This window comes from Fusarium mangiferae, assembly GCF_900044065.1.
Source record: "Fusarium mangiferae strain MRC7560 genome assembly, contig: FMAN_scaffold006, whole genome shotgun sequence".
Classification (NCBI taxonomy): domain Eukaryota; kingdom Fungi; phylum Ascomycota; class Sordariomycetes; order Hypocreales; family Nectriaceae; genus Fusarium; species Fusarium mangiferae.
Window position 1 is genome coordinate 1313896 of NW_024573926.1, and position 27836 is coordinate 1341731.

General features: G+C 48.8%; 12 protein-coding genes and 2 non-coding genes across 14 annotated transcripts; 5 read left to right on the forward strand and 9 right to left on the reverse strand.

Annotated features, from left to right (window-relative positions):
* Window positions 1-77: 77 nt before the first annotated feature.
* FMAN_03148 (uncharacterized protein) lies at window positions 78-1395 on the reverse strand (the record flags this gene model as incomplete). The annotated part of the gene is made up of 2 exons (XM_041831927.1): window positions 78-1124; window positions 1207-1395. 2 exons carry the CDS (start codon window positions 1393-1395, stop codon window positions 78-80), a joined length of 1236 nt encoding a protein of 411 aa, XP_041682442.1.
* Window positions 1396-2720: 1325 nt separating this feature from the next.
* FMAN_03149 (uncharacterized protein) lies at window positions 2721-3584 on the forward strand (the record flags this gene model as incomplete). Its single annotated transcript, XM_041831928.1, has 2 exons — window positions 2721-3014; window positions 3081-3584. 2 exons carry the CDS (start codon window positions 2721-2723, stop codon window positions 3582-3584), a joined length of 798 nt encoding a protein of 265 aa, XP_041682443.1.
* Window positions 3585-4117: 533 nt separating this feature from the next.
* tRNA lies at window positions 4118-4202 on the forward strand. Its single transcript is given in 2 exon segments — window positions 4118-4154; window positions 4167-4202. It is a non-coding gene; the product is annotated as a tRNA-Lys (tRNA).
* A 280-nt stretch (window positions 4203-4482) lies between these two features.
* Window positions 4483-5849, reverse strand: FMAN_03150 (putative Metacaspase-1; the record flags this gene model as incomplete). Its single annotated transcript, XM_041831929.1, has 4 exons — window positions 4483-4508; window positions 4567-4736; window positions 4784-5222; window positions 5273-5849. The coding sequence occupies 4 exons, from the start codon at window positions 5847-5849 to the stop codon at window positions 4483-4485; spliced, it is 1212 nt and encodes a 403-aa protein (XP_041682444.1).
* Window positions 5850-7669: 1820 nt separating this feature from the next.
* On the forward strand, window positions 7670-8918 carry FMAN_03151 (uncharacterized protein; the record flags this gene model as incomplete). Its single annotated transcript, XM_041831931.1, has 2 exons — window positions 7670-7775; window positions 7834-8918. The coding sequence occupies 2 exons, from the start codon at window positions 7670-7672 to the stop codon at window positions 8916-8918; spliced, it is 1191 nt and encodes a 396-aa protein (XP_041682445.1).
* Window positions 8919-10217: 1299 nt separating this feature from the next.
* On the reverse strand, window positions 10218-10902 carry FMAN_03152 (uncharacterized protein; the record flags this gene model as incomplete). The annotated part of the gene is made up of 2 exons (XM_041831932.1): window positions 10218-10492; window positions 10542-10902. 2 exons carry the CDS (start codon window positions 10900-10902, stop codon window positions 10218-10220), a joined length of 636 nt encoding a protein of 211 aa, XP_041682446.1.
* Window positions 10903-12004: 1102 nt separating this feature from the next.
* On the forward strand, window positions 12005-12095 carry tRNA. Its single transcript is given in 2 exon segments — window positions 12005-12040; window positions 12060-12095. It is a non-coding gene; the product is annotated as a tRNA-Pro (tRNA).
* A 352-nt stretch (window positions 12096-12447) lies between these two features.
* FMAN_03153 (uncharacterized protein) lies at window positions 12448-13797 on the reverse strand (the record flags this gene model as incomplete). The annotated part of the gene is made up of 1 exon (XM_041831933.1): window positions 12448-13797. The coding sequence occupies one exon, from the start codon at window positions 13795-13797 to the stop codon at window positions 12448-12450; it is 1350 nt and encodes a 449-aa protein (XP_041682447.1).
* Window positions 13798-15389: 1592 nt separating this feature from the next.
* Window positions 15390-17195, reverse strand: FMAN_03154 (putative alpha-glucoside transport protein; the record flags this gene model as incomplete). The annotated part of the gene is made up of 4 exons (XM_041831934.1): window positions 15390-15488; window positions 15539-15637; window positions 15689-16944; window positions 17000-17195. The coding sequence occupies 4 exons, from the start codon at window positions 17193-17195 to the stop codon at window positions 15390-15392; spliced, it is 1650 nt and encodes a 549-aa protein (XP_041682448.1).
* Window positions 17196-18698: 1503 nt separating this feature from the next.
* On the reverse strand, window positions 18699-19543 carry FMAN_03155 (uncharacterized protein; the record flags this gene model as incomplete). The annotated part of the gene is made up of 3 exons (XM_041831935.1): window positions 18699-18745; window positions 18799-18851; window positions 18906-19543. The coding sequence occupies 3 exons, from the start codon at window positions 19541-19543 to the stop codon at window positions 18699-18701; spliced, it is 738 nt and encodes a 245-aa protein (XP_041682449.1).
* A 518-nt stretch (window positions 19544-20061) lies between these two features.
* Window positions 20062-21502, reverse strand: FMAN_03156 (putative pectate lyase C; the record flags this gene model as incomplete). The annotated part of the gene is made up of 5 exons (XM_041831936.1): window positions 20062-20507; window positions 20556-20703; window positions 20753-21115; window positions 21163-21307; window positions 21363-21502. The coding sequence occupies 5 exons, from the start codon at window positions 21500-21502 to the stop codon at window positions 20062-20064; spliced, it is 1242 nt and encodes a 413-aa protein (XP_041682450.1).
* Window positions 21503-22124: 622 nt separating this feature from the next.
* FMAN_03157 (putative benzoate 4-monooxygenase cytochrome P450) lies at window positions 22125-23847 on the reverse strand (the record flags this gene model as incomplete). Its single annotated transcript, XM_041831937.1, has 2 exons — window positions 22125-23466; window positions 23528-23847. The coding sequence occupies 2 exons, from the start codon at window positions 23845-23847 to the stop codon at window positions 22125-22127; spliced, it is 1662 nt and encodes a 553-aa protein (XP_041682451.1).
* A 1051-nt stretch (window positions 23848-24898) lies between these two features.
* FMAN_03158 (uncharacterized protein) lies at window positions 24899-25612 on the forward strand (the record flags this gene model as incomplete). The annotated part of the gene is made up of 1 exon (XM_041831938.1): window positions 24899-25612. One exon carries the CDS (start codon window positions 24899-24901, stop codon window positions 25610-25612), a length of 714 nt encoding a protein of 237 aa, XP_041682452.1.
* A 599-nt stretch (window positions 25613-26211) lies between these two features.
* FMAN_03159 (uncharacterized protein) lies at window positions 26212-27668 on the reverse strand (the record flags this gene model as incomplete). Its single annotated transcript, XM_041831939.1, has 3 exons — window positions 26212-27279; window positions 27326-27423; window positions 27476-27668. The coding sequence occupies 3 exons, from the start codon at window positions 27666-27668 to the stop codon at window positions 26212-26214; spliced, it is 1359 nt and encodes a 452-aa protein (XP_041682453.1).
* Window positions 27669-27836: the final 168 nt, after the last annotated feature.

Here is a 27836-nt window from a genome sequence, read left to right on the forward strand (position 1 = left end):
AATACCGATATACAAATATTTTCTAAAATGAGCCGATTCGAGAAGAAGCCCAGGTACTAATTGGTACAGTCCAACCCTCACTTCTTAACTGTATGGCTACGAAGATTATATCTGGATCTTGGAGCCTCTGTCTTGTTGACTATCTTGCCTTTCACTCGCTTCCCCTTCGCCTGCTTCCTCTTTGCCACGCTTTTCTTGACACCTCGGCCTTTTGCTGTACCTGTCACCTGCTTCTTAACATTGTTGACGACCGGATTATGCTTGGCAAAATCAAGCGGGTCATGCCGGGGAGCCATTGTCATCTCAAGCTTCTCATCCCATGGGTTCAGTATGGGCAAGTAAGGAGGCTGCTCCGCATCCAGATACTGCCTAACGCGAGGCCTGAGTTCCCTCTGGTCTTCGGGGATACGGTAGGCTGTGGTCCAGCAAGTCCTTACCAGGCCCTTGGTTCTTGGCTTGTACTTCAGGAACGTGGCCAAGTCTTCATGCCAAGGTTTAATGACCTCAGCCTGGAAGCAATACAAATCCCAAGCGGCCAAGCTCTGGAACGTCCAGCATGGCTGCCAGACTTTTCCCAAGCCCAATGGATCTGGGTCTGGGCCAAACGGATGAGGGACAGTGGATGCAAGGCTCAAATCTACCAGTGTGCCGTTGACATACTGGCCACCATTTAGGTCCCTGACAACTATCCCGTGTTTGTGGAGATCGTGCAGCCCCTCGAGCATGCGAGGGAAATGGCGGGCTTGGACCGCCCTTTGATACAGCGCATGGTAACGCTCGTCATCGTATTCCACCTCATCTACCCAGTCTTTGACGATGCCCATGGCAGGGCCATCGCCCATTCCAAGGAACCAATCTAGATGTTGATAGGGAAGAATCATCTTAGACCTTGCAGCCTGTAGCTTCTGGTCAATGGTGTCGTTGAGGTCCATGGTGACATAGCCATGGACTTTAACCGCGAGATCCTCGCGACCGACTTCTTTCAGTCTGCCAAAAGCTCGGCACTCGTTTTCGAAAGGTGTGAAATGGAGGTGAAATCCGTCACAGCATAAATGTGTGCTTAGTCCATCCTCACCATACGCTGATAGGTATGGAGGTTCGGCGAAGGGGTCCTCCCAAATAAACTACAGTACTGTTAGCATCTCGTGCTAAGTTCTGCATGGTGCTTCAGTAGTAGACCCCACTGCAATAATAGCCTTGACTTACGAACTTGATGCCGTAGATCTTGTCTCCGATTCTTGTCTTGATAATCTTACTGTGCTTATTGTTGTCGCATTCTAGGATCTTGAGAAATTCCACGTCATCCGCCTCAAGGTTATGATGGAAGGGCTCCAGCTTTGGGCCTTCGCAGTCAGGTAGAGGTTTGAGAGGAGCCTGAGGAGCCTGAGGAGGCATGGTCAGCCACTTGGTGTTCCTGGTGGTCCTTGGGGAAGGGGGATAATATTAGTGGAGCTGTACGATGAGATCTCAATTCACCCGAGAGAGGTTTAGAATGTGAAGTATCATAAAGGGAGACGAGTTCAAAATATATGGAAACATTGGGTGTTAAAAATCAAATACGTAAAGAAGCGGGTGAGTCGACAAAAAGAACGTGATCAAAGAACAAAAGGCTCAAAGGAGAAGAAACTGAAAGTAAAAGCAAACGCACAAAGGCTACATGTACTAGCGCGGCCCAAACAAAGTCAGTGAACAGAAATAGACGGTTTGTGAAAATAAAAAATTGCCAACAAAGAGCCATCCTGATATCAAATTCATTATTGAAGGGGGGTGTGAAGCGGCCTACCTACCTACCTAGTCACAGTGAGAACAAGTCACCAGCGCCATCCGTTGGATGCCAAGCACACCAAAAGACTTCCCCCTTGTTGCCGATGGTCAAGAAAAGACGCCACAGCAGTGATTAATTCTTTCAGCTTGTAATGGTGATATTGTAAACAACTGTGCTTCTGGGGTGCCACCGAGCCCCGTTTCTGCTCCCTTGCCCACCTGAATGCCGTTTGCTTGCTTGTACTCCCTTGGCACCCTCCGAAATTGTAGCTACTAGGTAGGGAAGAAAACATTTGCTACAAGGTGAAACAAAATCTGTGACACGTTGAGCAAGCGGATATAGGCCTTCCCTTGCTGTTGTCAGTCAGGTGAAAACCCAAGGCAATCCTTCTGTCTCTCTAGTCCAAAGGAGAAGAGGAAGACAGGGTGTATTTCCACTGCATAGGCACCAAATTCATGGACTTTCCTAGATATCTATGGGTGAGAAGCACCCAAGCGACTGATATCAGAATAGCAAAGTAAAACTGTTTGCGACCTGGCAAACCCGACTGACAAAGGCGACGTATCATAAACGGCGGAGCTAATGAGTAGGCTACCACTCCGGGTAAGGTAATTTGAGTTGTGTGCCGTAGTTTGATCTTCAGCCTCCTCATTCTACCAAGATGCCTAGCAAATCGGCACAGAGCGTTATTTGACATGCTAGTTTTCCACATCTCAACAAGTGACGTGTGTGGATGATGAGTGAATAAGACAACAAGAGATTCGAAAAGTATTTAAGAGACTCTTGTCCCTTCTGCTTCATCGTTGAAGTCTCTTTCAACATCTCTTCCAGATACCAACACCCGTCACACACAGAACCCCCCTGAGCCCTTTTACAGTAACCTCCTACCCCTTCTGAGGGAGGCCCAGATCAACAGGCAATTCAAAAAGAGGGATTACGTCGCGCAAATCAGAACATGGATGAGCCATCTCTCCACGCGCTGCTCTCTAGAGAGAATCCTATTTTCAAAGTCGCACACGGGGCATCAAACTACCACGCCACCAAGGGTGTTTCTATTGAAAGCATCACACGATGGGTTGATTTCAACCTACAGAATATCATAAGTGCCTATGGCCATATTCTCTCCCGACACGCCTCAAGCTTGCAGAAAGTGAACCTTGAGAATGCACAAGCTGAGGAACAAGTCCGCAATGTGACAGAGCTGAAGAAAGCCGTATATCACTGGCTGGATTCGATATGTGTTCCCCTGGTCTGTGAAGGCGCCGGTATTCTTCAAGGGAGTCTGAGCTGTCCGGACACGGTTCGCAGTGGATAGGACGCTCCGCTCATCCCGAAGAAGGGCAGTCAGCCGAACTGGTCATTTTTCACTGGTCAAGATCACCGCATTTATCTTGTCACTGGCACTTTTCGCCTCTCGAAAGCGTGGAGCTCGGAAAAACTCGAACAACAGACATCCCGATGTAATGAGCCCATTGAGCAACTTGCAAGACATGCAGTAGAAGCAGAGACGAGATATGGTTTCATATTGAGCGAAAGGGAGGTCGTAGTTGTGTGCTTTTACAACACTAAACAGGGAAAATTGGCCGCAAAATGGCAACCTGTTCCGAGAAGTGCATGCAGCCAAGATATGTTGACTGCAAACCTGGCCATATGGACTCTCACTATGATGGGCTTAAACGACCAGCATCGCAGCGTTCTGCAGGAGGCATATACAATGCCGCTGAATGCCTGGTTGGCGCAGCCCGGCCACTATCGCAATCATCTTTCGGGGCGAGTTCTCTCCAACCTTCCAACTGGAGGCATCATCCGCGAGCAGTAGGCCCCAGTGACTCAGTAGATGAGAAGAGGTACTGCGCCCGGGTCACAGTGTGCGAAAATTTCATCTCTCGTTTTCTATGTTAGGTATTTCTTCTGTTTTGGACAGAATGAAGGAAAAAACAGGGCGATGGATTGCAAAAAACGGCCAGCAAAGTGAAAGCAGCACAGATAGGGTTTCAGTCTTATTTGACATTAGCTAGATATCCCCAAATTATCAGACTTGTTTGCTTTTTATGAAGTACCGATATATTTACATCCATGTCCATTGAGTTAAGAACACCAACTTCAAGCACACACTTGCGCAAATGGTTCAGCATGTCTACCGGTATTGGTAACTCCACGAAGCCCCCGACGGGCCCTAATTGCAGGCAATCGCGCCAGCCATACATTTGAGTTTGAAGTCTTGAGACCAGACGGGACGATCTGGCCTGGCCTGTCTCATGGATGATCATCAAATCTATAACTTAGGTTGAGTGGTCCTATCATATACCTAACTCTGAGCTGCCCTCCATCAACAAGCAAGCCTCGTTTGAGGCCCGGTTAGCTCAATCGGTAGAGCGTGAGACTCTTAAATGAGTACACCATCTCAAGGTTGCGGGTTCGACCCCCGCATCGGGCTGTTCCTATACAAATGATACGATTGATGTTCTTTTTTTTGTCCTTTCCAGTCCAATTGGGGATACGAGGATGAGATACAGACAACTCCGTTTATTTTATGGGTAGGCATGTTGTGTCATCTGTTCGTCATTCACTGCGAAGTCCTTCAAGTTCATCCATTCATACGTTCATTCATGAAAGTTATCATCAGATGCTGCTTTCGCCAGTCATTGCATCTTCCACTGTCCTGCCAAATACACTTGCTAACTGTATTAAGTCGTCGTGTCCCGAACTCCAATTCCTCACATAATAAACAGAAGGTCGGTGTCTAAATGTTCACGTCAGCAATTTATTCAAGAGGGACATCAGAGAAAATACAGGCTTACCGATCGGATGGCTACTCGACAGCTGTGGCTTCTGGGTATACTTCGTCTCCAGAATGTCGCGAACACTGTTGAGCAATTCGACATAGCTCTGCTTAGGATTTGCCTTGATTGCTGAAATGAACGCCCACGACATGGCGCCTGTCGCCTGAGCATTAATCGTGGCGTCGGCCCTGCAAAGACGTTAGTAATGCCTCGTGAACTGAGTCAATCAACTCACGATGTCTGGTCATCTTTGCTTCCTGACCACATGATAACATCGGCAGGCGATGTTCGCGTGTCCTTGGTCTTCTCGTACGCATCGTCACCTCGGAAGGCGGTCTTCGCCAAGCCGAAAACAGAACCAGCGGCGCCCGCAAGATCTCCACTAGAGTATGCTCTAAAGGCGTCGAAGAGGCCTGATGCAGCTTCCTTGGCTAGGTTGGGTTCTTTGAGAACACCCTTTGTTGAGTAGACGTATGGGAGATCCATGACCGTGGCTGAATGGCACGAGTCAAAAATGGCCGTGAGACGGACACCCTGCACCAAGGGCTTCACGACACGGAAATGGATCTCATCATCGATGATGGGACCAGCTTCGGTGTGGTCAACGGGGTAGATGCACTCGTCGTATCCGTCATCTTCATCGCCATCCAAGTCTTCAACCTGACCACCATGACCTTGAAGAGAATGTTAGATGGTCCGGTTGAAATGACCGCAGTAGACTCACCAGAGTAGTGGAGGAATAGGGCATCGTTGGGCTGAGCGTTTGACACAAGCCAGCCCATGGCGCGAATCATGTTTTCGCGGGTGGGAATCATGGCTGGGTTGGATTGATCATCGGTCAGAATGACCATATCCTCTCTCTTGTAGCCATATCGCTCAACAAGGAAGGCCGACACGTTGTGAACATCGTTGATACAGCCTCGAAGCTCTCCCTCCTGATTGAAGTAGTTGATGCCAATCAAAAGAGCCTTGCGACGACCGGTACAGTTGGAATATTGGAAAGTATAGCCTTCGGGAGCTCCGTGACCGAACTGTTGGGGCGTAGATGGAGGAGGTGGACCGGCTCGAGCGTGCTCAGCATAGTGGTGCTGGCCTTGTGGGAGACGATAGCCGTATGCGTCAAGGCCGGGAGGAGGAGGGTATGACGGAGGAGGATATCTCTGACCTCCAGAATGGCCTCCAGAATAACCGCCGTATTCTTGCTGGGGAGGAGGAGGTCCAGGAGGAGGAGCGTATCCGTAACCGCCGCCGCCGCCGCCTCCTCCTCCTCCATGATATCCTTGACCTGGGTAGTAGGACATGTTGATATGCTGTGTGAGAAGTGAACTGATGCTCCGGGGCCTGCAACAGTTGACGTGAAGAATTGAGGGAGACGAAGATGCAAGAGGGAGCCCGAGAGGTTCGAGTCTTAGCCGCAGAGGAGAAACAAGCACGTAGGTCAGCAATCAGAGCGCAGCCTCACTTCAGTCTCACAATGGGATTTTGCAGTTGAGCTGCATTTGGAGGACGGGCGCTAATTGCGAGGCGGGGCAAAGGGATGGAGGGGCAGAACCTAGTCCGGGAGAGGCGGATGGACCTGATTCACCAGCCCTGAACTCCCCTGAACAGCCCCCTGGAAGTGACGGGAATGAACGCTCTGGAGGCCGCTGGAAAGAAACCTTCCTCATGACACCAGCGGATGGAACGCCAAGGGACCTGGATTGCCTTGGCGCTGCAAGAGCCCCTCCCCCTCACCGCAGCATCAGACATGGATGCGTCGAGGACGAGCCAGTGAATCATTCATGGATGTCACAAGGGAATAAGATTGTGAGACGACATGAAACCCCTCATGATTCCGGGGACAAGAGAGGATCCATCATCAGCCACCGGGTGTTATTGCTTTCACGATAAGAATCATGGGCGGCCTCTTGCCTGTTGTGATGGTGACGCAGTATTACATTGACCGTTTGGTGAATGGATATTTGCTTATTGTTTGATATCAGTGCTGTCCTGTAGGATACAGGCAGCATATCATGACTGCTTGCAGCTTTGCTCCGCCACATTGGTGTTGAAACAGCATACCCCATATTCCTTCATGTCAAATACCCCCAGCTGCTCTAACTTAACCGATGAGAATGTGCGGACGCTGTAGTTTACGGAGTACAGGTAAAGAATACAAGCTCTCAAAGTAAGTAGGTTAGTAGGTAGGTTGTTTGGCTCCATGTTATGTGAATTCGAGGCGATTATATGTGTCCGTCAAGCCAGACGAGGGATAAGTTGGATACTGCTTCAGTTGACTCCACGCCACTATCAATCATGTGGGGGCATTTCTCCGTGCCTTTTATGTCGCAATTGAACAATGTCAGCATGGAGTTTGTTATCGATCATTTCGCTTGGCAGTCTTAAACATCATGCCCCAGCCTATCCGATACGTTGACAAAACGAGGTTTGTTAAAGCCAAACGTGAACGAAGCTTGCTTTCGTAAAAAGAAAGTACCAAAGCTTACTCCGTAGAGCTGGTGACATTTGGCACCAGAGCGTTGCCCCGCCGGAACGGCCCGCAGGGGTCACTGTAGGTCCACTGATTGGCCACGTCGTAGCACTTTCACTGGTTGGCCCCCGAAAGCTTGAGGTTGGGTGTTGAATGGAGGGGTAAACGGGCTTTAAACGGGCCTGTGCGGCGGCTCTGAATGCCCTTTGTGCCTTTCACGCAGCGCGATAGCATCATACCCGTGTCTCCCCCGTACCTGGATCACTCTCTGCCCTACCAACCTCCAGGTACAGTAATTGCAAGAGTGCCATTTTCACGCAGTGGTCCATATTCACCGAGATACTTCCCTTTTTAGCAGTGACTCAGTGAGACCCCTCCGTTTCACCCCACCATCCATCCATGCACTGTCGGCAGCTGCCAAGCATCTCTGCCGACTGTCGATAACTGCGCGGGTCACACCTGAATAGGCCCTTACTCTTTCTTCACACCTCACACCTCACGCCTCAGGCCTTTCGCCATTATATAAACAGAGCCCAGTCACTCTTTTTTAATCCCTCTCTTCTCATCTACCTCACCTCTTTTCTTCTTTCCCTCACAACCCTTGATTCTCCAAACGCCGACTTCGCACGCCTTAGTCCGAAGTCACCCATCATGTCTTTCTTCAAGAAGATCGCCAAGGAGTTTGAGAACCTTGGTATCGGCGACAAGGACGAGAAGAAGCAGGAGTCTCAGCAAGGCTATCCTCAGGGCCAGGATAGTACGTTCTTACCGCAGGAACATTTTCTCAGAGCATGTGCTAACTCTTCAACCCCCAGACAACCGAGCCTACGGTGACGGCGGCCAACAGTACGGCGCTCCTCCTCCTCAGCAATACAGCTCTCCTCCTCCTCAACAATACGGAGCCCCTCCCCCTCAGCAGTACGGAGCCCCTCCCCAGCAGTACGGTTCACCTGCTCCCCAGCAACAATACGGTGCTCCTCCTCCTCAACCCGCCTATCAGCCCCCGTCCGACCGCCCTCCCCTGCCCCAAGGTTGGACTGCTCAGTTCGACCAGAACCAGCAGCGATGGTACTATGTTGAGACAGCCACTGGTCGCACTCAGTGGGAGGCTCCTGGTCAGGCACCCCCCCCTCCTCCCCCGGATTCTCGTCCTCCGTATGAGTCTCAACCCTCTGACGGATCTCGTGGTTACCCTGGTGCTCCTGGTGGATATGGTTCTCCAGCTCCTGGAGGCTACGGTGGTGCTCCTGGCTATGGCGGCTACGCTTCTCCTCCCCCTGGTCAGGGTGGCTACGGATCTCCTGCTCCAGGTGGTTATGGATCTCCTGCTCCAGGCTATGGCGCCCCGTCTCCTTATGGTGCCCCTTCTCCCTATGGCGCTCCCTCTCCTTACGGAGCCCCCGGTCAATACGGTGCTCCCACTGACGGTGATCGCGGCAACAACCCCTACGGTCAAGGCGAGAAGAAGAAGAGCGGGAGCTCTGGAATGCTCCTCGGTGCCGCAGGTGGTCTCGCCATTGGTGCTGTTGGCGGTGCCTTGATCGCAAACGAGCTCAACGACAGTGACAGCGATCATGAGCACTCCGCCGCCGCTGCTGCTGCTCCTGCTGCTGCTCCTGCTCCCCAGGTTGTCAACAACTACTATGGAGCTCCTCCCGAGGACCCCTATGCCGCTGACCCTTATGCGCAAGATGGTCCTCCTGGTGTTCTTCCTCCTACGGATGCTGATGGTAACTCCGTCTCATCAAGCGACCGAGAAGATGTTCAAGAGGCCCGTGAAGAGTATGAAGAAGCTCTGGCAGAAGCTAATGACTCAGATGCCAGCAGCAGTGATCACGAGAGACTCGAGGAGGCTCGTGAGGAGTACGAAGAAGAGTACGAGGAGGTCTATGAGGACTAAATGGTGAAAAACGAGCTATGAATAACGACATTTTTTTACGTCTCACTGTACCAGCATTGCTTTCGGGCCGTAAGGGCAAGGAAGAAGGTTGATGGATTTGTCTCACTTGTTAATACCTTAGTACACAGTACAATACCTGACCGCATTTCGTACTGCCTGATATGCAGCGCCTTTTCTTTTGTGAGGGTTTACCAGTATTGTTCCCACGCATGTGCGTTGAATGCCAACCTACCTACCTAGGTACTAAGGTAATGTCTTGCATTTCGCAGGCATATGCACGGGCATGTTGGACCACGTTAAAGATGCAGCAATTGCACGCTATTGCTTTAAGTAGAAGCCGCCTCCGCTTATCGGCACTGGGCCAAGAACTACAGACCCTCCACTCCAGGGCCTCTTTTTGCTGTGTAGTATTAACACAGAGTCTCTCGAGCAGCAACCAAACATCAGTATTATATTTAGTATAAGGTAGGAATTATTATTCATATAGTAAAATCGCTTTGAGATGAATCTCATATTGCCAAAAAGGTGTTACGGTCTCAACAGCGAGTATTTCGAGTCCACCTGCAATACAGTACAACAGTTGAACGAAGGACAAAGAACGAATTTCCGAGGTCAAAATGGATGAGTTGTCCATCTCCACGCTTGGCATTACACGACAATGGCGGAGCGTACATTGCACAGCCCCCTCGACAAATTCTTGGCAATGAAACCGTAAAAGTATTATACGGTTTGAGTTGTTTTTTTTCTCCCCAGCGGGCGCTCACTGGACGCTGTTCAAATTCTCACCATGCTGTGATGCAACGGTGAGAAGAACAACCCGGCACAGACATTGCCGGGTTGACGAGCTTGTTGCGGTCAAGCTTTTGCAACCTTGGGAAATAAGCATTTATCAGAAAGCTTGTTGTTTTTCTTATTTAATTATCTGGACTATGAGGTTTACAAGGGTTATGTTGTGTTGTCTGGTGAGATGAGGGTCTGCTGGGTAAATGGTATGAGTTAGACTTGATTCGTTGACGGAACATTATTAGTCTTTGCTTACTCTTCATAGATGTCTCCTTCTCACGTACTCTCGTGAATGCTCAGGCGCGTGTGGACTCAGGCTCTACCACTATGCTGAACCTTTGAGCATGACCAGCAAAACAATCGTTCAATTTCATTTCCACATCCTAGGATATAATGGCTAAGTCTAGCAGTTCTGACTCTCGATACAGGTCGCATTCAATCCGGAGCATCACTCATTCGATCCATCGTGCAGTCCTCTAGGTATTACAAATATCGTTAAGCAAGCCCTTTCCTTCATCAACGGCCTCTGTTCTCGTTGTTTTTCTCATCAAAGCAGATGCACATTGCTACCATGAGAGCCATGTCAACACCGGGCGAAACTTTGAGGACATATGCTTGTTTGCCAATTAGGAAATCCCGGGCGCTAAATTTGCGGTCGATATGAGCGACTACGGTGTCCGTAACCGTGTCAACGATGTCAGCACTACGGTCGAGCCAGTTTCCTTTCATCTTAAGAATCTCTGCTGACCCATCGATCGAATTGAAGGTCGCTGTAGCTCTGGAACCAAAAACTAAAATATATCAGAGATAGATGCCGAGACTATCATGGGGAAGACTCACGCTGCAGGCAGTTCCTCACAGTCATGATTCTCGCTCCTTGAGGGTCTTCCACACCATACGTAGTATGGATATGGAAATGCTCCTTGACGATGGAAAAGAGATGGTTCTCTCTCATGTCATAGACCCTCTTGCGTCCAGACAAGCTCATCACCACGCCATCTACCTTGAGAATAGGGAAACCGTTGGCATGGCAAACCTCAAAGTCATCGCCGCTGAAAGACAGTCCCTTTTCTTTGACGATGAGAGTCTCTGTCCGACTGGTGATATAAGCTGGGAAGATGCCGATCTGATGCAGCGTCAGCCCGGCTGGAATTGGAGGTTCCACGATTAAAGGAGGCTGAGGGTTCTGAGGCAGCGCCATTGTCGCTACTAAGGTAACAATGATGAATCAAGATGACGTTGTTGAACCACCTTAAAGTCAAGAGGAGGAGATGGAGAGTGCTAAGACGCAGAGTTTAAGGTGCGTGTTTTATTCAAGGGTCGCCAAAGAGTAAGGTATTTGTAAAAGCTGTAACGGCGAAGAAAGCGTCACAAGGAATTGCCTTGAGTTGGAACGGAGATGTTGGGTGCTTCATCAGATGGCAGTCGCACCTTGCCTCGCACTTGCCTACGTACCTAGAAGTGTTGATCACTGCTACGGGGAACTCCTCAGATGCAGGAAAGAGGTAGCGAAAGATGCCCATGAGGATTATCAGGCCTTTTCTCGCTTGGGACTGGCAGTCAAGAGAAGTCTCTTTCCAACATGGATTCTGTCGGGAAACATTGTTCATCAAGGCAAAGCATCCAATCTCCGTCCTCAACTGATGGATCGTCCTCCAAGGTACGTACGTCACGACACTGGCAATTCATTGAGAGACATGACCGTGAATCGGTAAACGGAAAGGAAATTGATCGCAGGCTGAACTCAAGGAGTAAGCTTCGAATTCATTAATCCGCCTTTATGGAACCTTTCAGTCGTTCTCGTTCCCCAAATGTTTGTGTCTCAATACTTGGCTATAAATACCCCGACCAACATGAAGATCAGTCAGTTCTGCGGTTGTGCTACGATCGCCAGTACCACATGTTCACTGGTAATCGCGGGTACTTCTCCATGAGTATAACTGCTTCATAGTATGCATAGCAAGAGGCTGTCGGGCGAATGAAACGATGGTGATAAACCACCGGATGTGGTTATACAGTAACTTAACTCAAATAATCCAACAATTTGCGGCCAATGTTCCGCAAATACGTGGATGGATAAACAGCAGTTGAATTGGGATGTACTAATCTAGACATACCATTGATCATACAAGAACATGCACTGCACCGACTCAAGGCTACAGGACAGGCCTTACAGAGGTTCTTGTAAATCAACATCACCCACCCTAGAGGCCACCAATCATTAAGCAGTGAAGTGCGTGGACATAGAAGCACAATGCACGGGACAATCACGTGATTGATTCAACACTGTTGTAGACAAACTCGGTCTGGTGGTCTAGTGGTATGATTCTCGCTTAGGGAAAACCCTACAGCATGGCTTGCGAGAGGTCCCGGGTTCAATCCCCGGCCAGACCCTTTTCTTTTGCTCTCCCTGTTCTCTATGTCTGCGGTTTTGTCCTTTTTGTGTTGTTGCTCGACTTGGTGTTATATCACAGCTGAGTTGGGATGGAAAACCCGGCCCCACTCAAGCAAAGCCAATTAGAATTGTGGGTCTAACTAAGGTTTAGCATGAAAGCCATTGTAAACGGTTGTCAGTAAAGCGAACAATGAATGTAGCACAAGAGTTTGGCAAGAGTTAGAAGAAAATAGAGTCAACCATTGTCTATCCTAATCTACCCACAACTAATACAAGAAACAGATCTCGGGCGCGAGAAAAAAGTCAAGACACGCAATGGGCGTCATTCAACCCACGATCCATTCAGGATATTTACAGAGCGAACAGGGCAAGGAAGGCAAGGGCGGCAGTGGAGGCGCCGAGGGAAGCAGCACCGTTGGTGATGGTGCTGGGAGTCTCAGCAGGGGCAGAGCCAGACTCGGAGCTGGAGCCGGAGCCGGAACCAGACTCAGAACCGGAGCCAGAGCTGGATCCAGAACCCTCAGAACCAGAACCAGAACCAGAACCGGAGCCAGAGCCAGAGGTAGGCTTAGAACCGGAGCCAGTAGCGGTGGCAGTACCAGTAGATTCCTCATCATCGCCGGAGCCGCTAGTAGCAGAGGCAGTAGAGGTGACGAAGGTAGCGGTGGAGTTAGAAGCATGAGTGGCCGTGGAAGCACCGGACTCGGTCTTGGTCTTGGAGTGGACGGCAGAGCTGGTGGTCTCCTCATCGTCGTCAACCTTGTCGCAAGAGAGATCGAAGAGAGGAGTGGTGGAGAGGTTATCAGTGATGGCGAACTTCATCTTGTTGTCGGGGTTGGAGTCGCGGAGAGTGTACCAGAAAGTGGGGGTCTTGTTGAAGAGGTACTTGCAGCCAACGTCGCGCCAGTACTTCTGAGCGTTCTTCACACTAGGAACAGCCTCATCCCAGTCAGGACCCTTGTAGGGCCAGCCAGTCTCAGTGACCCAGACAGGCTTGCCATTGGAGGCGGCGATGGTGGCCTCGTACGCCTTGTTGAAGAGCTTGGCAGCGTTGTCGATGCTGTTGCCCTTGTCGTTCTCATAGTAGGGGTACTCATCCACACCGATGAAATCGATGGCGTCGAGGACGGCCTTGTTGGTAGCGTTGCCCCAGACGTCCCAGGTGTCGACGTGGCCGACGGGGATCTTGCCAATGGGGGTGCCCTTGAAAGCCTTCTTGAAGTCGTTGATGAAGTCAACGAGGACATCGGGCTCAACACCGACACCACCCTTGTTCTTCACGCCAGTAACGGAGTTACGGTAGAGATCCTCGCTACCAACAGAGACTCCGATGACGAGGTCGGTCAGCTTGGAGCCGTACTTGTCGACAGCCTTCTTGAGGGCGCTGATCTCCTTGTCGATGTTGTCAGTGCCGGAAGTCCAGACACCGAGGAGGATCTCGGTCTTGGTGTCGATGGCAGCCTCGAAAGCCTCAATGGGGTCATCCTCGGAGTAGGCCTGGATGTTGGTGTAGAGTCGGACGGCGCTGAAGTCACCGGGAGCGCTCTTCAAGTTCTGAGCAGTCTCGAACTCAGCCTGGAAATCGGCCTTGAACTTGGCGGCACGGTTGGCGAGGGTGGCACCAGAGTTGAAACCGAGGTAGTTCTTGGCCTCAACGCCGAGGGCGAGGGCACCAGCAGCGAGGGTAGCGGAAACCTTCATGTTGGCGAATATAGATTATCGATTTCCGGGTAAGTGATCGATATGTGGTGTAAGCAGATTGGTATAACGTCGAGCAAGGTCACACCAGCCGGAAGCTAATTCTATTAAAAGAGCGTGAGTGTGATTATTCGGAAATGGTAATCAAGAAAGAAGCCGTTCTGGCAGTTAAAAGAGAGTGACGAGGAAGTAAGAATGCCGAATCCAAAAAGAGAATCCAGACAACAAAAAGGAAATGATGGACGGATGGGAAAAAAGATGGTAAGTTGATCAAAGAATGAGGAAAGGCGCTTTGTTTTGCTTTCGGAACGCGGTGAGATTAGGTCGGGGGCGGTTGCAGCGGACGTGGAGCCGTCACGTGCCGGACAGGCACTAAGTTCCCGGTTTTTCAGGGGAAATGCTTACGACGCTGGTCCACTAGGTTATGGTTAACGTGCCGTAGGCCGCTAAGAATAGAAGGGCATTTCTTGGAGGTGGGTGCTCATTGGACGTCAACCCCAGCTTCTCCTGTTTCGTACCCAAGAAGCAATTTTGCAATGCGTGATCGTCGATAAAACAATCGAGATGAATGTTGCCATTCATGAGAAATGAACATCATGGCTCTCGTTTTTCGTATTGCGAGATTTGATGCTATATACCGCATCGTTTATCTGTCAAGCCTCTTCCGCAGCTCGAGACAGAGTTCCAACGGTGTGCCCTTATCTCGGAGAATCCAATCTGATTCGTAGTGGCGTGACTTATGCAAGGAACAATGCAACCAATTCTTGAGACCGGATGGAAGCTAAAACAAATCCAGTGCATCAAAGTTTATCCTTGAGCCAATCTCCAATGCACTCAAGATACTGGTAGGTACTTGGGATTGAGTTCCTTGGTAGCCAATCTCTGTATACGAAGCCAAGCGTGGGATTTAATTTGGTGTTTGAGATATATACATAGAATGCGGCCAGCTGTATTTCACCGCCTGGATCCCCCAGTTTCTTTGTTTTGATGTTCTTGGACTTCAACTCCAGACCTCTCTCTTTGATGTGAGAAGCAATTCTTTGTCGTGGCGAGCGAATTCCTTGGCACTTCGAGCGCTAAATTAGCTGAGGTTGCGGGTGACGATGGTGGGTTAAAAACTCCCCCTTGAAGTGGAGAATACGATACTTGGGCTTGGCTGGCACGGCTTTGAGGCCGATCGATCCGTTCCTGAATTGGGATGGCTACAGATGAAAGAGGCTCAATTGAGCAATCCCTTCAACATCTGACACTGCCCATCATCCCTAACAGATAATCCGTACTGTACACGTATTTGCTCTGTTGATGCTGATCGATATGCTGCCCAAACATTCACCGTCTTGTCACGTGTTGTTAAGATTAGGCGCTGATCCTGGATCTAATGTCTCACCAAGACATTCCGCCATGACTTCGGTTGGGCTTTAGTCCAGCATAGTTTCAGCCACGCCTATCCAATGGTTATCATCATCGAGGACAATACTCCGTAATACATATAATAATTGTTGATCAAGCAAAAGGTATCGCTAAGTCATGACATGGCTCCATTCACAGACCGTCACGTCACATGAGGCCTCCCGATTGCAACCTCAGCACTCAATTTAGTGCTTCTCAGCTTCAGGCTTCTCGTGAGCCATAAAGACCTCGTCCTCATTAATCTGGTACTTGGCAGACTTGCGTGCCGGGATACCCTTCTGGAACTATCCGAATTCGTTAGCTGCGTTCTCGGTCCTCGTATTCAGCTACTTACCATGTAGTCCATTTCACCAAAGGTACGGTCCTTTGTTTCGAACATACGGAAATAGCCCCAAGTTAGAGTGAGAGTGGCAAGACCGGCCCAGAAGAAGGCCTGTAGCATGTTAGCGTTGCATTGACGCTCGTATCGATTGGCTGGACCTACCGTTTTGCCCTTGAGGTTCCATGATCCTGGAGACAACATCTCGGGCTGGATGAGACCTCCGCAAATGATGTTACCAACGTAGTATGTCGAACGAGCCAACACAATTGTCTGTGTACGCAGACGAGTCGAACCAACCTCAGCAACGATGGTGTAGATGATGGGACCGACAGACATGGAGTATGCTCCCAACCACACAACGCAGAGGATCGATTGCGCCCAAGCCAAGGACAGAGTCTGCTTGGGCAGCGCCAGGAAGCCGATAAGCCAGAGAAGCACGACAAGGAATGAGAAGCCAGAGAGCCAGATTGTTCGTCGACCGAACTTGTAGATGTAGAACCACGAGATGATGGTACCAATAAAGGCAATGCCAGTTCCGCCAAGAGCAATACCGTAAGAGGCAGAGGGACCAATACCAGTCTGTTGGAAGAAGAAAGATCCACTGTAGCAAAGGGCACCGCCGTTGGTGATCTGTGAGAGGAAACCCATGCAAGCGATCTCGGTTCGTCGAAGGTTACTACCTCGGAAGCAGTCCCAGTAAGAAGTTCCAGAACGCTCCTCAATCTCAAGCTTGTTTGTGTGGACCATAAGAGCAACGGCATTCTCGTAGTTGATGTTGTGTTCCGGTTCGGACAGTCGCTCGAGGGATACTTTGGCCTTCTCGAGCTGGTTCGTTCGGACAAGATGCCAGGGCGACTCGGGGGCCATGTACGCTGCGATGGCGAGAGGAATAGGCCACACCCATTGGATCGCAAAGGGAATTCGGTAGCTCCACGGAGTAGGATTGTCAACGAGACCTTTTAGTACACCAGCTGAGATGAACTGTCCAATACACCAGCACAGGTTGACATAGGCAGTGAGATATCCTCGAATAGCAAGTGGGGTGACCTCAGCAGCGTAGGCTGGACCAGTTGTAGCGAAGATTCCCCAAGGAATGTTGCAGAGGAATTGACCGACGAGAAGGACCTCGATGTTAGGGGCGAAGAAGACGACAAAGATGAAGGCTGAGAGCCAGAAGAGACCACTGATGAGAACCTTGCGGTGTCCCCATCGCGAAGTAGCCCAACCATTCAGAAGAGCACCGATGATGTTGGCGAGGGCGCCGAGACAATTGAAACGCTGCTGCCAATTGGCTGAGATCTGATGTCCGTTCTTCTCATCGAGATATTCGCCGTACTTCTCTCGGAATCGTGGGTAGCCGTAGAAGGAACCGAGGAGGGTAACATCGTAGCCCTCCATGATGACAGTAGTCGAGATGACTGGCAGTGGCGCGTTAGCTATCTCGGCGTCAACAGTTCAATGGTAAGAACTTACGGATGGACCAAAAAGCAGCGCGTTTGTAAGTCTTGAAGCCCTGCCAAACAGTAAAGCTATGCTCATCGGCCGTGGCCTCAAGAGCCTCGTTGGCGAGGGCTTTGTCGTGAAGGTCTACATTCTTGAGATGATCAAGACCAGCGTCGGTGCTCTCAACATGGGGCTGAATCTCCCCGGAGTGCTTTTCGGCTACCATGGTGAACAGATTCGTCGCTTACCAGCAGCAGACTACTTGCAATGAGGTTTGAGAGGCTCATGATACCCTTCACTGGACACGGGCATGTTATATCGTCCATCTCCAACGGTTCTCCTCATGCAGAGATGATCCTCGAGGCCGGGAACCGGTTCACATCGCCGTAAAAATAGGATCGACGGCCCGTGTAAGTGAAGCTATCTCGTAGTTGAACTTTCCCGCCATTGGTGGAAGATCCTGCGGGGAAAGAAGTTGGTGATGAGGGATGGAGTGGTCAATATCGATCGTTAGTGGACCGGATAATAGCTTGGCCACTAAAATGCCTTTCTCCTCCCCAGCTTGTTCCTCCCAGAGAGGTGGGGAATCCGGGGTAGTTTCTGGGGGATGGTGGTGATCATCAGATGCCACGGTCTAGAACCCTGCTTCTCTGTACGTCGGCCGATGTTTTTAGACAGGAATACGCCAAAAACGCCGGTTCAAACGTCACTTCTGTCATTTATTATAGTTTAATCCGGATAAATATGACTCGAGCAATCCTTCAGAAATAAGTTGAAGCTTCGTCTGCATCGCAAGATGGCTGACAGCCAGGAACAGGGCTTCCCCGGCTGCTACTGTACCACACCTGGACGATCACAGGCATCGCGTGATTCGTGAAGAAATTCCCAATGCTACGACACCCACTTATACGCGCTTATATGCGATTCGTCTTGTCTTAAGCTTGACCTATATGCCTTCAATTAAGGTACCACGATCACGAGGCTTATCTTCTGGAAGCGATCCAAATTTGACAATCCTCCCCCAAATGTGGTTGGGGGTTTGTAGCAGTCTCAGTTTTTGCCTTCTCTCTTCCTTGGTATTCCCTATTTTCCGACGGCCGCTAGGTAGTAAGCAGCCACTTTTCCACCTCCTCAGCAATGCCTCCTCATCACTTTTGTCTTCCCATTTAACCATTTACACGGTTAGAACCGACTTGAACCGTCTCTTAGCAGCCACAAGCTCCCCACGCTTTGAGGCACAAGGATGAGGTGGTTGGGTTGCACCTAGACATGGCAGTCAGGGCTTACACCCATTCACTCAATGCACGACTGCGGCACTCACCAACTCAGGCTAATTTACCTTGGCAAAGCCATCCTCAGCCCGAGCAAATCAAAAGTTCCTCACATCAGAATACGCAATGCAGAGATGCAACTCGGTAGATCTTGACCCGAGACGGTGGAATCGAACCACGCTTAACTGGCCATGATTCAAGGACATAGACATCAGGTGAACTGTCACCTTGCAGTAGCTTCTTGATTTGTTTCATGCATTCTGCTCCTTTGAGGGGTTTGATCGGTTGACGGGTTACATTGCCGGCGGATCATTCTGCAAGTTTCCGAATAAGCTCGAGCCTTTACTGACAGACGTTGCCCCCCCCTCATTCGTATAGTCACATATCCTCGGATACACTGAATCAAGATAAATAACCTTCGCATCACTAGCCACATTGCTCAATCAAAGGGGAAAAACCTAGTTGAGACTGATGACCTCAACATTTCGAACTTGAAAAGTTGTCGCTATTACACAGGGTTCAGTACAGAGAGACGCATCAAACTGACAAGAAACTTACGTGTTGTGGGACCAGGTGATCCAGAAGATCCTTCAGTCTGATAGTTGACGATCCTAAATAGCTATTAGATAGGGTGAGTCTCGATATTTTACAAAGAATATACTTACAGACGCAAACCCGCCCCGATGTAGTCACGACCATATTGCGTAGTCTGCTCAACACCATCGAGGAAGAACTTGACTCTCACATCATGACCGTTCTCATCACGCAGTTCAGCACGAACAGAGTGCCATTCCTCGGGATTAGGATAGTCCCTATCAAGTGCAGTTACCTCATTAGAGGTATTGAATGTGTTGAAAGAAATCTTTCCAGAGCCTTTCCACTCTGCAATATCAATCTCGGGCGGCCATCCACTCGCAGCATTGAGCCAGAAAGCAGGCCAGGTTCCTCTATCAACTGGAGCAATGAACTCAGCACTGATATCATAACCACCACCAGCAGAAACAGTGAATGTTGATTTGGCGTGAATTGCTCCAGAGAGATAATGGATGGGATCTTCTTGATCATCTCGTGGCTCAGCAGTCAGAGTGAGAACACCATCAGCGACGGAGACGTGTTCCTTGTCCATTCGGGCGCCGCCATTGTGTGTGGCTCCCCAAGGATACAGGTAATTCCAGTATGTCTCGAGAGAGTTGAACGAGTCTGAAGGAATTTCTGTTGTCGCGCGCCTTTCAATTGGTGGTCGCAGAGCAGAACATGATGCTCCTACGCCGTACAGCGCAATGATAAGATTTTTGAAATGCATTTTCTTAGCAGATGGGAGCGGAACTGCTGAGAACCGGAGGATCAGAACTTAAGCATGTCTTTAAATACTGGATGATCTGCTGTATTGCAGCCCTTTTAATGTCCGTGAAACAGGAGTAATGAAACCTTACCGGGACCTCCGGGATGTTGAAACAAGAACTTGCATTGACGATCGCCGCGAAACGAAACGCATGGATAAACAATAAACGCACCAACAATATTTCTCCATATGGCGCCAGACTCTATATGATGATTCAATTATACAGGAAAGCCTGTCGGGATTCAAAGGTGTGCTTGATTCCTTGGATGACAACCTTGAAAGACAAGACCGAATAACTCCGCATTTGAACCAAAATTCAGAACTCAGTCACGCTGGGAACGACGTGAAGATAAGTTAAGTGATGTTATAACTAGGAACCCGAGTGTATGTATCTCACATTGGCCACATTGAATGTTAATGGAATCAAGAAGAGCTACTTAGGAATTTCTTATGAGTTATGAAATCAGAAGGAAATGTAATTAAACAAGAGAGTTCACATAGTTCTCCAAGTTAGCATACCCATTTGATGCAACCTTCATACCATCTGAAGCGTCATTGGGATTAAGACCATTCTTTGTTTCCCATTCATCAGGAATGCCATCACCATCTGAATCTTTCAGAGCGGCACCATTTGCAATCTCTCCAACACCACCAAACTCCTTCTCATCAGAGATTTGCCCTCCCTTGGTTCCGTAAGATTTGACCTGATCAATAAGGGCAGTATCAACAGTATCCCTATGCAGTGAATTTCCAACGCCTTTGAGGACTAGTTCGACGGCTGCCTGGGGGGAGAGGGCTGTGGGAGCCGGATAGTTGTATGGAGTCTTGATAAAATCAATGTCAGAGTAGCAACTGGTTTTCTCGCAAAGAGCAGTGCCATCAAGCTTGCCGTTGCGGTTGGAGTCGTAGAAGTTATCCTTGACGTCTGAAACATGGTCAACAACATAATTATCTGAGAGGTAAAATGACTTACAAGCATGGAAGCAACTGTTTCCTCGAGTAAAGGCTGTGACTGTAGTGTCTGGACCAGAAATGAAATAGTTGTTGATGATGTTAACATAGCTGTCAGCTTGACTATCTCCAGCAATGTAACCGCCACCACCTCCCCAGTTATACACGACCTACACGACAGTAAGAAACACATCCGGAAATACCACAAGAATCACTCACATTGTTCTGGAAGTCGTTAACACCCTTGACCTTGGGGTTACGAGTCTTGTTATCAATATACAGATTGCGGAATAAGCTGACTCCGCCATCAGTCTGCATCAAGCCACCACAAGAGTGAGAAACAAGACCCTGAGCAATGATAGTTTTCTGGATGGTAACATTCGTGACGTCTCCATTGATAGAGAAAGTCTCATCACGTCCCCACGAGACGCTGACGTGATCAAAGATAATGTTTTTACCGTCAGCAATACCGATTGCGTCTTTACCTGAGGTTCCACCTTTGCCCATACGAATGGTGATGTATCGCACGATAGAGTCATTGGCGTTGGAGAGAGACCAGCCATTGCCGTAGACGACGATCCCCTGTAGGTGGTTCAGCTAGTGTAATATCGAAGGTTCTAGAGACTCACACCACCAGGAGCAGTTTGGCCGGCGATATAAATGTTCTTAGACACGACGATACGTTCGGATATCTTGATAACTCCACCGACGTCGAAGACAACTATCCTGTTGGGCTTCGATACTGCATCTCGAAGCGAGCCAGTTCCAGAATCACTATTCGATTTTCATTAGACATTTCATATGAACAGGAAAGGAGACTTCGGCTTACTTGAGGTTTGTTACTTTGTATACTTCCCCTTGACGACCGCCAACTGCATACCTTCCAAAGCCCTCAGCTCCAGGAAATGCAAGCTGGGCTGCTTGCGCCACGGAACTGGCCGTCAAAGCTAGCAGCAAGGAAATTTTCATGTTTCTTGAGTATAAGAATCTTGAGTTGACGTGCTTTGAGAGCATCGGGTCTATCATCCTTTATGTACGACGGCCCCTAGTAGAACTTACATGGGGTTTCATATATCCTCCAATGACAGCATTCGAGTCACGAAGGGGGAATTGCCTTGTTGGTAAAATTACGGTGATGCAGCGATTGGTGGAATCTTTTAACAACGATTGTTGAAAATCCATTCCTATTTTGGTGAAATTAAGGTGAGTTCTGAGACATAAGGTTATAAGGTTACACAGAGGGAGAGACGTACGAAATCCGAGTGCAATTCAAGTTAACTCAATTGTTTTTCTGTAAATCCCATCCTTGCGTGTATGTAGCTAAGCTGCATGCTGGTCCTGAAAGTCAAGAAACAGCGCTTAATGTTGCTTAAAACCTCAAAAGGCCAACCCTCGATAATATGAAGTCATCGTAAATGTCAAGCATCAAGCCTAATTAATGATATCCTCTGCTTTCAACAACCTTAGGGACTGTTCAGGTGGTTCTCAAGCTTAGAGTGGGGTGATTCATTGAAGAGAAAAGAGAAAAGGTCCATATCTATGAATATATATGTAGCAAGATAAAACTGATTATCCAAATTCGTCTTCAGTCTCATGTCTTTAAAGGAGTGAACCTGATGACCAGCTTCTCGCCAATTGGTCTCGCCGTGTAAGCATCTTCCTGCTCGATACCTTCATCATCAACAATGGATGTCTCAAAGTTGGCATAGATGAACGCCAAAATAAATTTCATCTCATTCATGGCGAAGTTGGAGCCGACACACATCCTTCCACCACTGCCGAAGGCCCAGAAAAGTCTTTGCATCTCGCGACGCTTCGCCTCATCGTCTGATGATTTTCCAGGCGCTTGTGGTATCCAACGCTCTGGGATCCACTCCTCAGGTTCGGGAAATACTTCTTTGTCCCGGTGTAATGTATACGCCAGTGATGCGATCCTTACTTCGCTGGGGATATAATACCCTCCTATGCTACATCCTCTTTCAGGTGTCTGGCGTGGTTGAGGTCCTGGAATAGGTGCGTGGAGGCGCAGCGTCTCCGTGACAATAGCGTGTAAGAGTGGTAAGGAATCGACTTCCTTGGGATCTGGCAAAGCCAACGTGTTCATGATACCAGACGCAGCTTTCGGGTCAATCATCAAAGCCGGTTTAAGAGATTGGACCTCAGCATGAAGCTGTCGTTGAAGTTCTGGAGATTTTGAAATATGCCATGTTGCATAAGTGAGGGCAATTCCAGCCGTCTCCTGTCCAGCCAGCGAATGATCCATAACCTCAGACGCAATGGCTCGATCTCGTTGAAGAATGCTCGTGCTGTATAGAATGCTCTTTTCTCCATTGGTATTGAACTCGCGATCTATCCCAGCAAGCAGTGAGTTGTAGACTACCGGCTCGTCCGAGCGTTGAATGTCTTGGCTGTTACTGGGGTTTCTTGTCACCCTGGACGCCCTCCGGACATTCTCGCAGAGTTCCCAGTTCCAATCTGAGAGTTTCTTGTTGGACTGATCAACCCACTGTGGATAGAGCTTGAGCCAAGGAATCCATCTTTTGCAAAAGTTTGTCAGCTTTGGAACTTCCTGCGTCCAGAAAGGGTAGTTGGCCCGTGCAAGATACATGTCCTGCCAGTCACGGCGATAAGGCTCGTCGGCAATGAAGTTTGTAGCGTTAGAGAGACCAAATATGTAGGCAGTGATAAGATCCATGGCCGTTGCTAGATATAGACCGAACACTTCAACATCATTGTAGTCTGTAGATATCGACTCGGGGGAAGATTTAAGAGACCCGTCAAGTGCGGGCAAGAGGCGGTTGACGAGAATCTCGGTCATTTGCAATTTGCTCGCTTGAGATGATTGTATATACGATTTGGAGTAGACGTTCGAAATCATCCTCTTTCTTAGAGAGTGAGGCTTTGAATTGCCCGTGGCAAACATATTTGGGACTCTACAGACGGCCATGTTAGTTTCATCGCCGACAGTCCAGTACGATAAGTTGCCATTCTTACCCATAATTATCAAAGACGCTATACCAGTGACCTTTCTCAAAACCCCCTTGATATATGGTCCGCATGCCTTCTAAACCGTCAACGCTCACTTCACCTGGACCAATTCTAATCACTGGACCAAGCCTTTGGTGTGCATGATACAGCAATGTATTCTCTCGCCTCCGCTTCCTTGCTGCTAATATCCAGAGAGGGCTGATATGGCATGTCCAGTGTGGTGCGGGTATGCGAGACAGCGCGGAGAAAAAGGCAGGATAGATGATGTATCTGTACACCAGCAAAACAGGCAGCAAGCCCAGAGCAGTAACCAAGATAAGGCCCATGATGTTTTTGTTTCGATGGTGACGATGAACAAGCGTAGATATGAGAGTCAGTGCAAAAGACACTGAGGATTATTGAAATGTGAGGGGTCCATGTCATGTGGCAGGTGGTGCAAATAGAGTTGGCAAGTATTCCCGGCGCGGGGTTTGATAAGAGTCAAGACCTCGGGAGATAGGAAACAGTCCATACCAAATCAACTTGAAAAGCGCCACGGTCCACCCCAGACTTTTTGTGTGTTGTCATAATGAAGCTGGTGTATATATACAGATATGAGCAGCAAGCCAATAAATACCTACCTGGGGAGGAAAGGAAACTTAGGTTCTCTCGACTGATTTAAGCTCTCAGCCACAAGGAATAATCGCGGACATTGATGCCAGACGATTCTTCTCTGCCGCACAATACATCTACCTAATGTCTGGAAGGTTCTGCTGTCTTTGACGAAGAGTGAGGTATCATCGGCTTGTTCTTTTAAGGACATCGATTCGAAAATTCCTACGACACAGGATGGGGATATGTCACACCAATTGAATAGGAATTCTCAAAGCATACTATCACCGGTATTTGGATAGCGAAGGAGTAGGAATCGCTGTAGAATTGCTAGTTGTACTAGACAGGCCACTTGAATAAGAAAGCAGGGTACTATATGTTTAGACTCAAGCTTGCGACGGGACGTGAATAGGTATACGTTCTTTAGTTTAAGTGACTTATGGGGTGTTTATTTCATGCCGTAAATAATACTCTTGAGAGAATTTAATATCCTAAATCGCACCCCTAATCATACACAAGCCACCTACCTATTTAGGGAAGTCGAGGTGGACTGAGATATTCCTTTTTGAGGTATGTGAAGGGGTAAGGAGCGATGTATTTTAGGCATCAGGCAGGTAGTCAGGGTGACCTAAATCTCTTTGACTCTTGACTCTCTCCTCTTCTCTTCTTCATCATCATCACTCTTGACGAAACCAACATCAGCCTTATAACTTTTCAGAGATCATCATTCCATTTCCAATTGTTCTTACTCGTCATAAACCAGATCTTTAGGCTCCAAAACCCAACATGAACCAGCCGCCGAACGCCCCCAATATCGGCTCCCTCCTGGTGTACAGAAGACCCATCATCAATCTCCCCTCGAATTTTCAAAGCTTAGTTTACGATGGTCGTGAAAAATCTCTGATGAAGAAGTCCGAGATTCTTCCATGGACAAAATTCACGTTTGAAAACATCACGAATGCATACGGCGATATTCTAGAACAGGCCACAAAGAGCAACCGACCGGATGAGGTGCTAGAGTTCGACTGCGAGAACCATTCCATGATGGTACAGATGTTTTACGAGGCGTTCCTTAAAGAAACCGCAATTAGTTTGGCCATCAGCTTGGGCAAACTCAGCATCAGTCCCCGGTTTTCCTGGTTCCGCAGCACAGATATGTATCTGGCATTTGCTGAAGCGAGAGAAATGAAAGAGAAACTCCCTAAGCGCGCTCACCAGTTCGATTTGGGCGACGAGGATCGCGTTCATGTCTTATACGACGCAAACGAAGAAATCCGCAATCCCTTTCTTGCTACAGTCATCGTTGTACCCTCATGCACATGGGAGCCAGACTCCCTTGTCACCACAAATCGCGACAAAGAACCCGAGCTTGGTCCTATCGAACGACTGGCTGCCTGTGCCAAAGAAACCAACACTTGTCTCTCGCTCATCTTGGGAGACAAAGATATTGTCGTCCTGCAATTCTTCAAGACCGAAGATGGGAGGATGGGGGTGTACTAGAAGGCCATTCCATGCAGCACAGAGGGGGGGAATATATTGACAGCTAATTTGGCCATATGGGCTCTGATCATGATGAGTCTGAAGACTGAACTGAATTCTCTCTCGTACAAAGACTCTATAACTCCTCTAGACTTTTGGGGGGGATCGTTCGGGTCAAGGTTGGCGGGAGCTTGTATCAACCCATACTCCTATCGCGTATTATCTGGACGAGCGCTGAGTGCCCGAGGGATTAACCCGCACCCCCCTTACTAGTTCAGACAGTCTATCACATCAAAAGAAGAGCGCTTGGGTGGATGAACGTCACGGAGAAAGTTACCATGGCATGATAGTCAGTCAATTCGTTACGTCTGTACTTAGTACAAAGGAAGCGTCATAAAATACAGCGTTCCAACCTTTTACTCTTCCTTCGTCAGTTCTTAGCTCTCAAGTTTCTGATCAATAACAAGCACTGTTTCCTCATGATTAAGTCTGGTATGTGTCTTAGAATAATAACTAGGTTGCCTTGCAAATCACTTTTTAGCGTGACACGCTTGAAACCTGATATCGCCGCTAATGTCTTCTCCTCTGATGGAGAATCAGCTTTCAGAAATGTCCATCCCTTACAAAACATTCACGTATCGCCACAAAAAGCTCATACCACTCACCAGGCCCGTGAGGCCGGTGTACAAAATCAGAATGCCATATCCACTTCCATAACCCCCAATAACCTTTCCCTGCCATGGTTGACCTCGAATAAGAGAACCGCTCAAGGGTCCGGAGATGATGTTTCCAACTCCTCTGCCCACGCAGAGGTGTCCATGCACCATGACAGGGTCAACGTGCTCGTTTTCATCCTGAAACTTTTGTGTCACTTCTCTCATAATTCCTGGCCAGATCGAGGCCCAAGATCCTGCGAAGAGGCCGTACATGACGCAGAAAACGTACAGGACAGGGAGAGACGCTGTAAGTCCCCAGACAAGTAGGACTGAAATACCCACGCCTACTGCAGATATGAGCATGCATGTCGTAACTGCAAGCTTATCGCTGAGTGATCCCATGACCATCAGACCAATCGTCGTAGCGATATTGACCAGAATAACTGTCAAAGCTGAGAGGATCGTTGAGGTACCAAAGGTTGTTCGAGCATAAGTGGGAAGGTAGATCGTAGGGAGGAAGTAGCCTGTTGCTTCAACGACATTGACAAGTTGATACAGAAGAAATACCCTGGATGTGACGAACCGCATATTCAGAGGCTTTCTGTGGATAGTGACCGATAGTGGTAGTCTAGGCTTGATGAAGTATGCAATCGGAGCTGCACTTCCAAATAAGATGCCCGCACATATTCTGACAGTAGTTTGGAAGCCATAGTTCTTGAGGAGCGTCTCCAGAACCAGAGGAAGAACGGCACCTCCAGCTCCAGCAGCACTCCAGACAATTCCATAAGCAAAGCCCTTACGACGAACGAACCACTCGTCGATATAGAGAGTACAAGGACAGTAAGCGAAGCAGCCTCCGATTCCAAAGAGGACACCCTGTGTTGCTATGAGTTGAGGAACAGTTGTGCAAAAGGAACTCATGACCATGGCTAGGGATGTGACGAAGAGACCAGCGTAGGTGAACCAGCGAGCTTGGCGGGGGTAGAAGCGGCATATAATGACCACAAATGGTGCTCCGAGATACAACATGCCCTGGATAATGTCAGAGTTGGGAAGGGTAGCTTTGCAAGTATCTTACAGTTGTTGTGGTTCCAATAGCAGCGATACTGTTCGAGCCCGCGAAAGGCTCATGATGACTGTAGTACTCTTGAAAGACGCCGAATGAGAACCCGAAACCTGATTTCTTTGTTAAACCATGTTCGTGGACCCTAAAGATGAGGGAGATTACCAAAAGTCACTGCTTCAACGACCCAACAGGCTGCTAAGAATAGATATGCCTTTCTTCCACCATCAACAGGAGGCAGTGAGAACTCGGCATCTGTTGCTCGCGACTCGAAGCGTTGATCGAGGTTCTGTAATTGGACTGCATCATCTGACACATTTCCATTGGGAGTAACGAGCTCAAGCGAGGTCTGTGACATTGAACAGGATTCCTTAAGTTACTTGTGCAGGGAACTAAATGCAATGTCTGGAGAGAGTATTCGATATTTATACAACAACCAGCAGAGTGCGCCTTCTATCAAACGGTACACTGCGCCTTTCGAACCTTGATAGTGCTTATTGAATTATCTTGATTCGTTTTCTGGTTT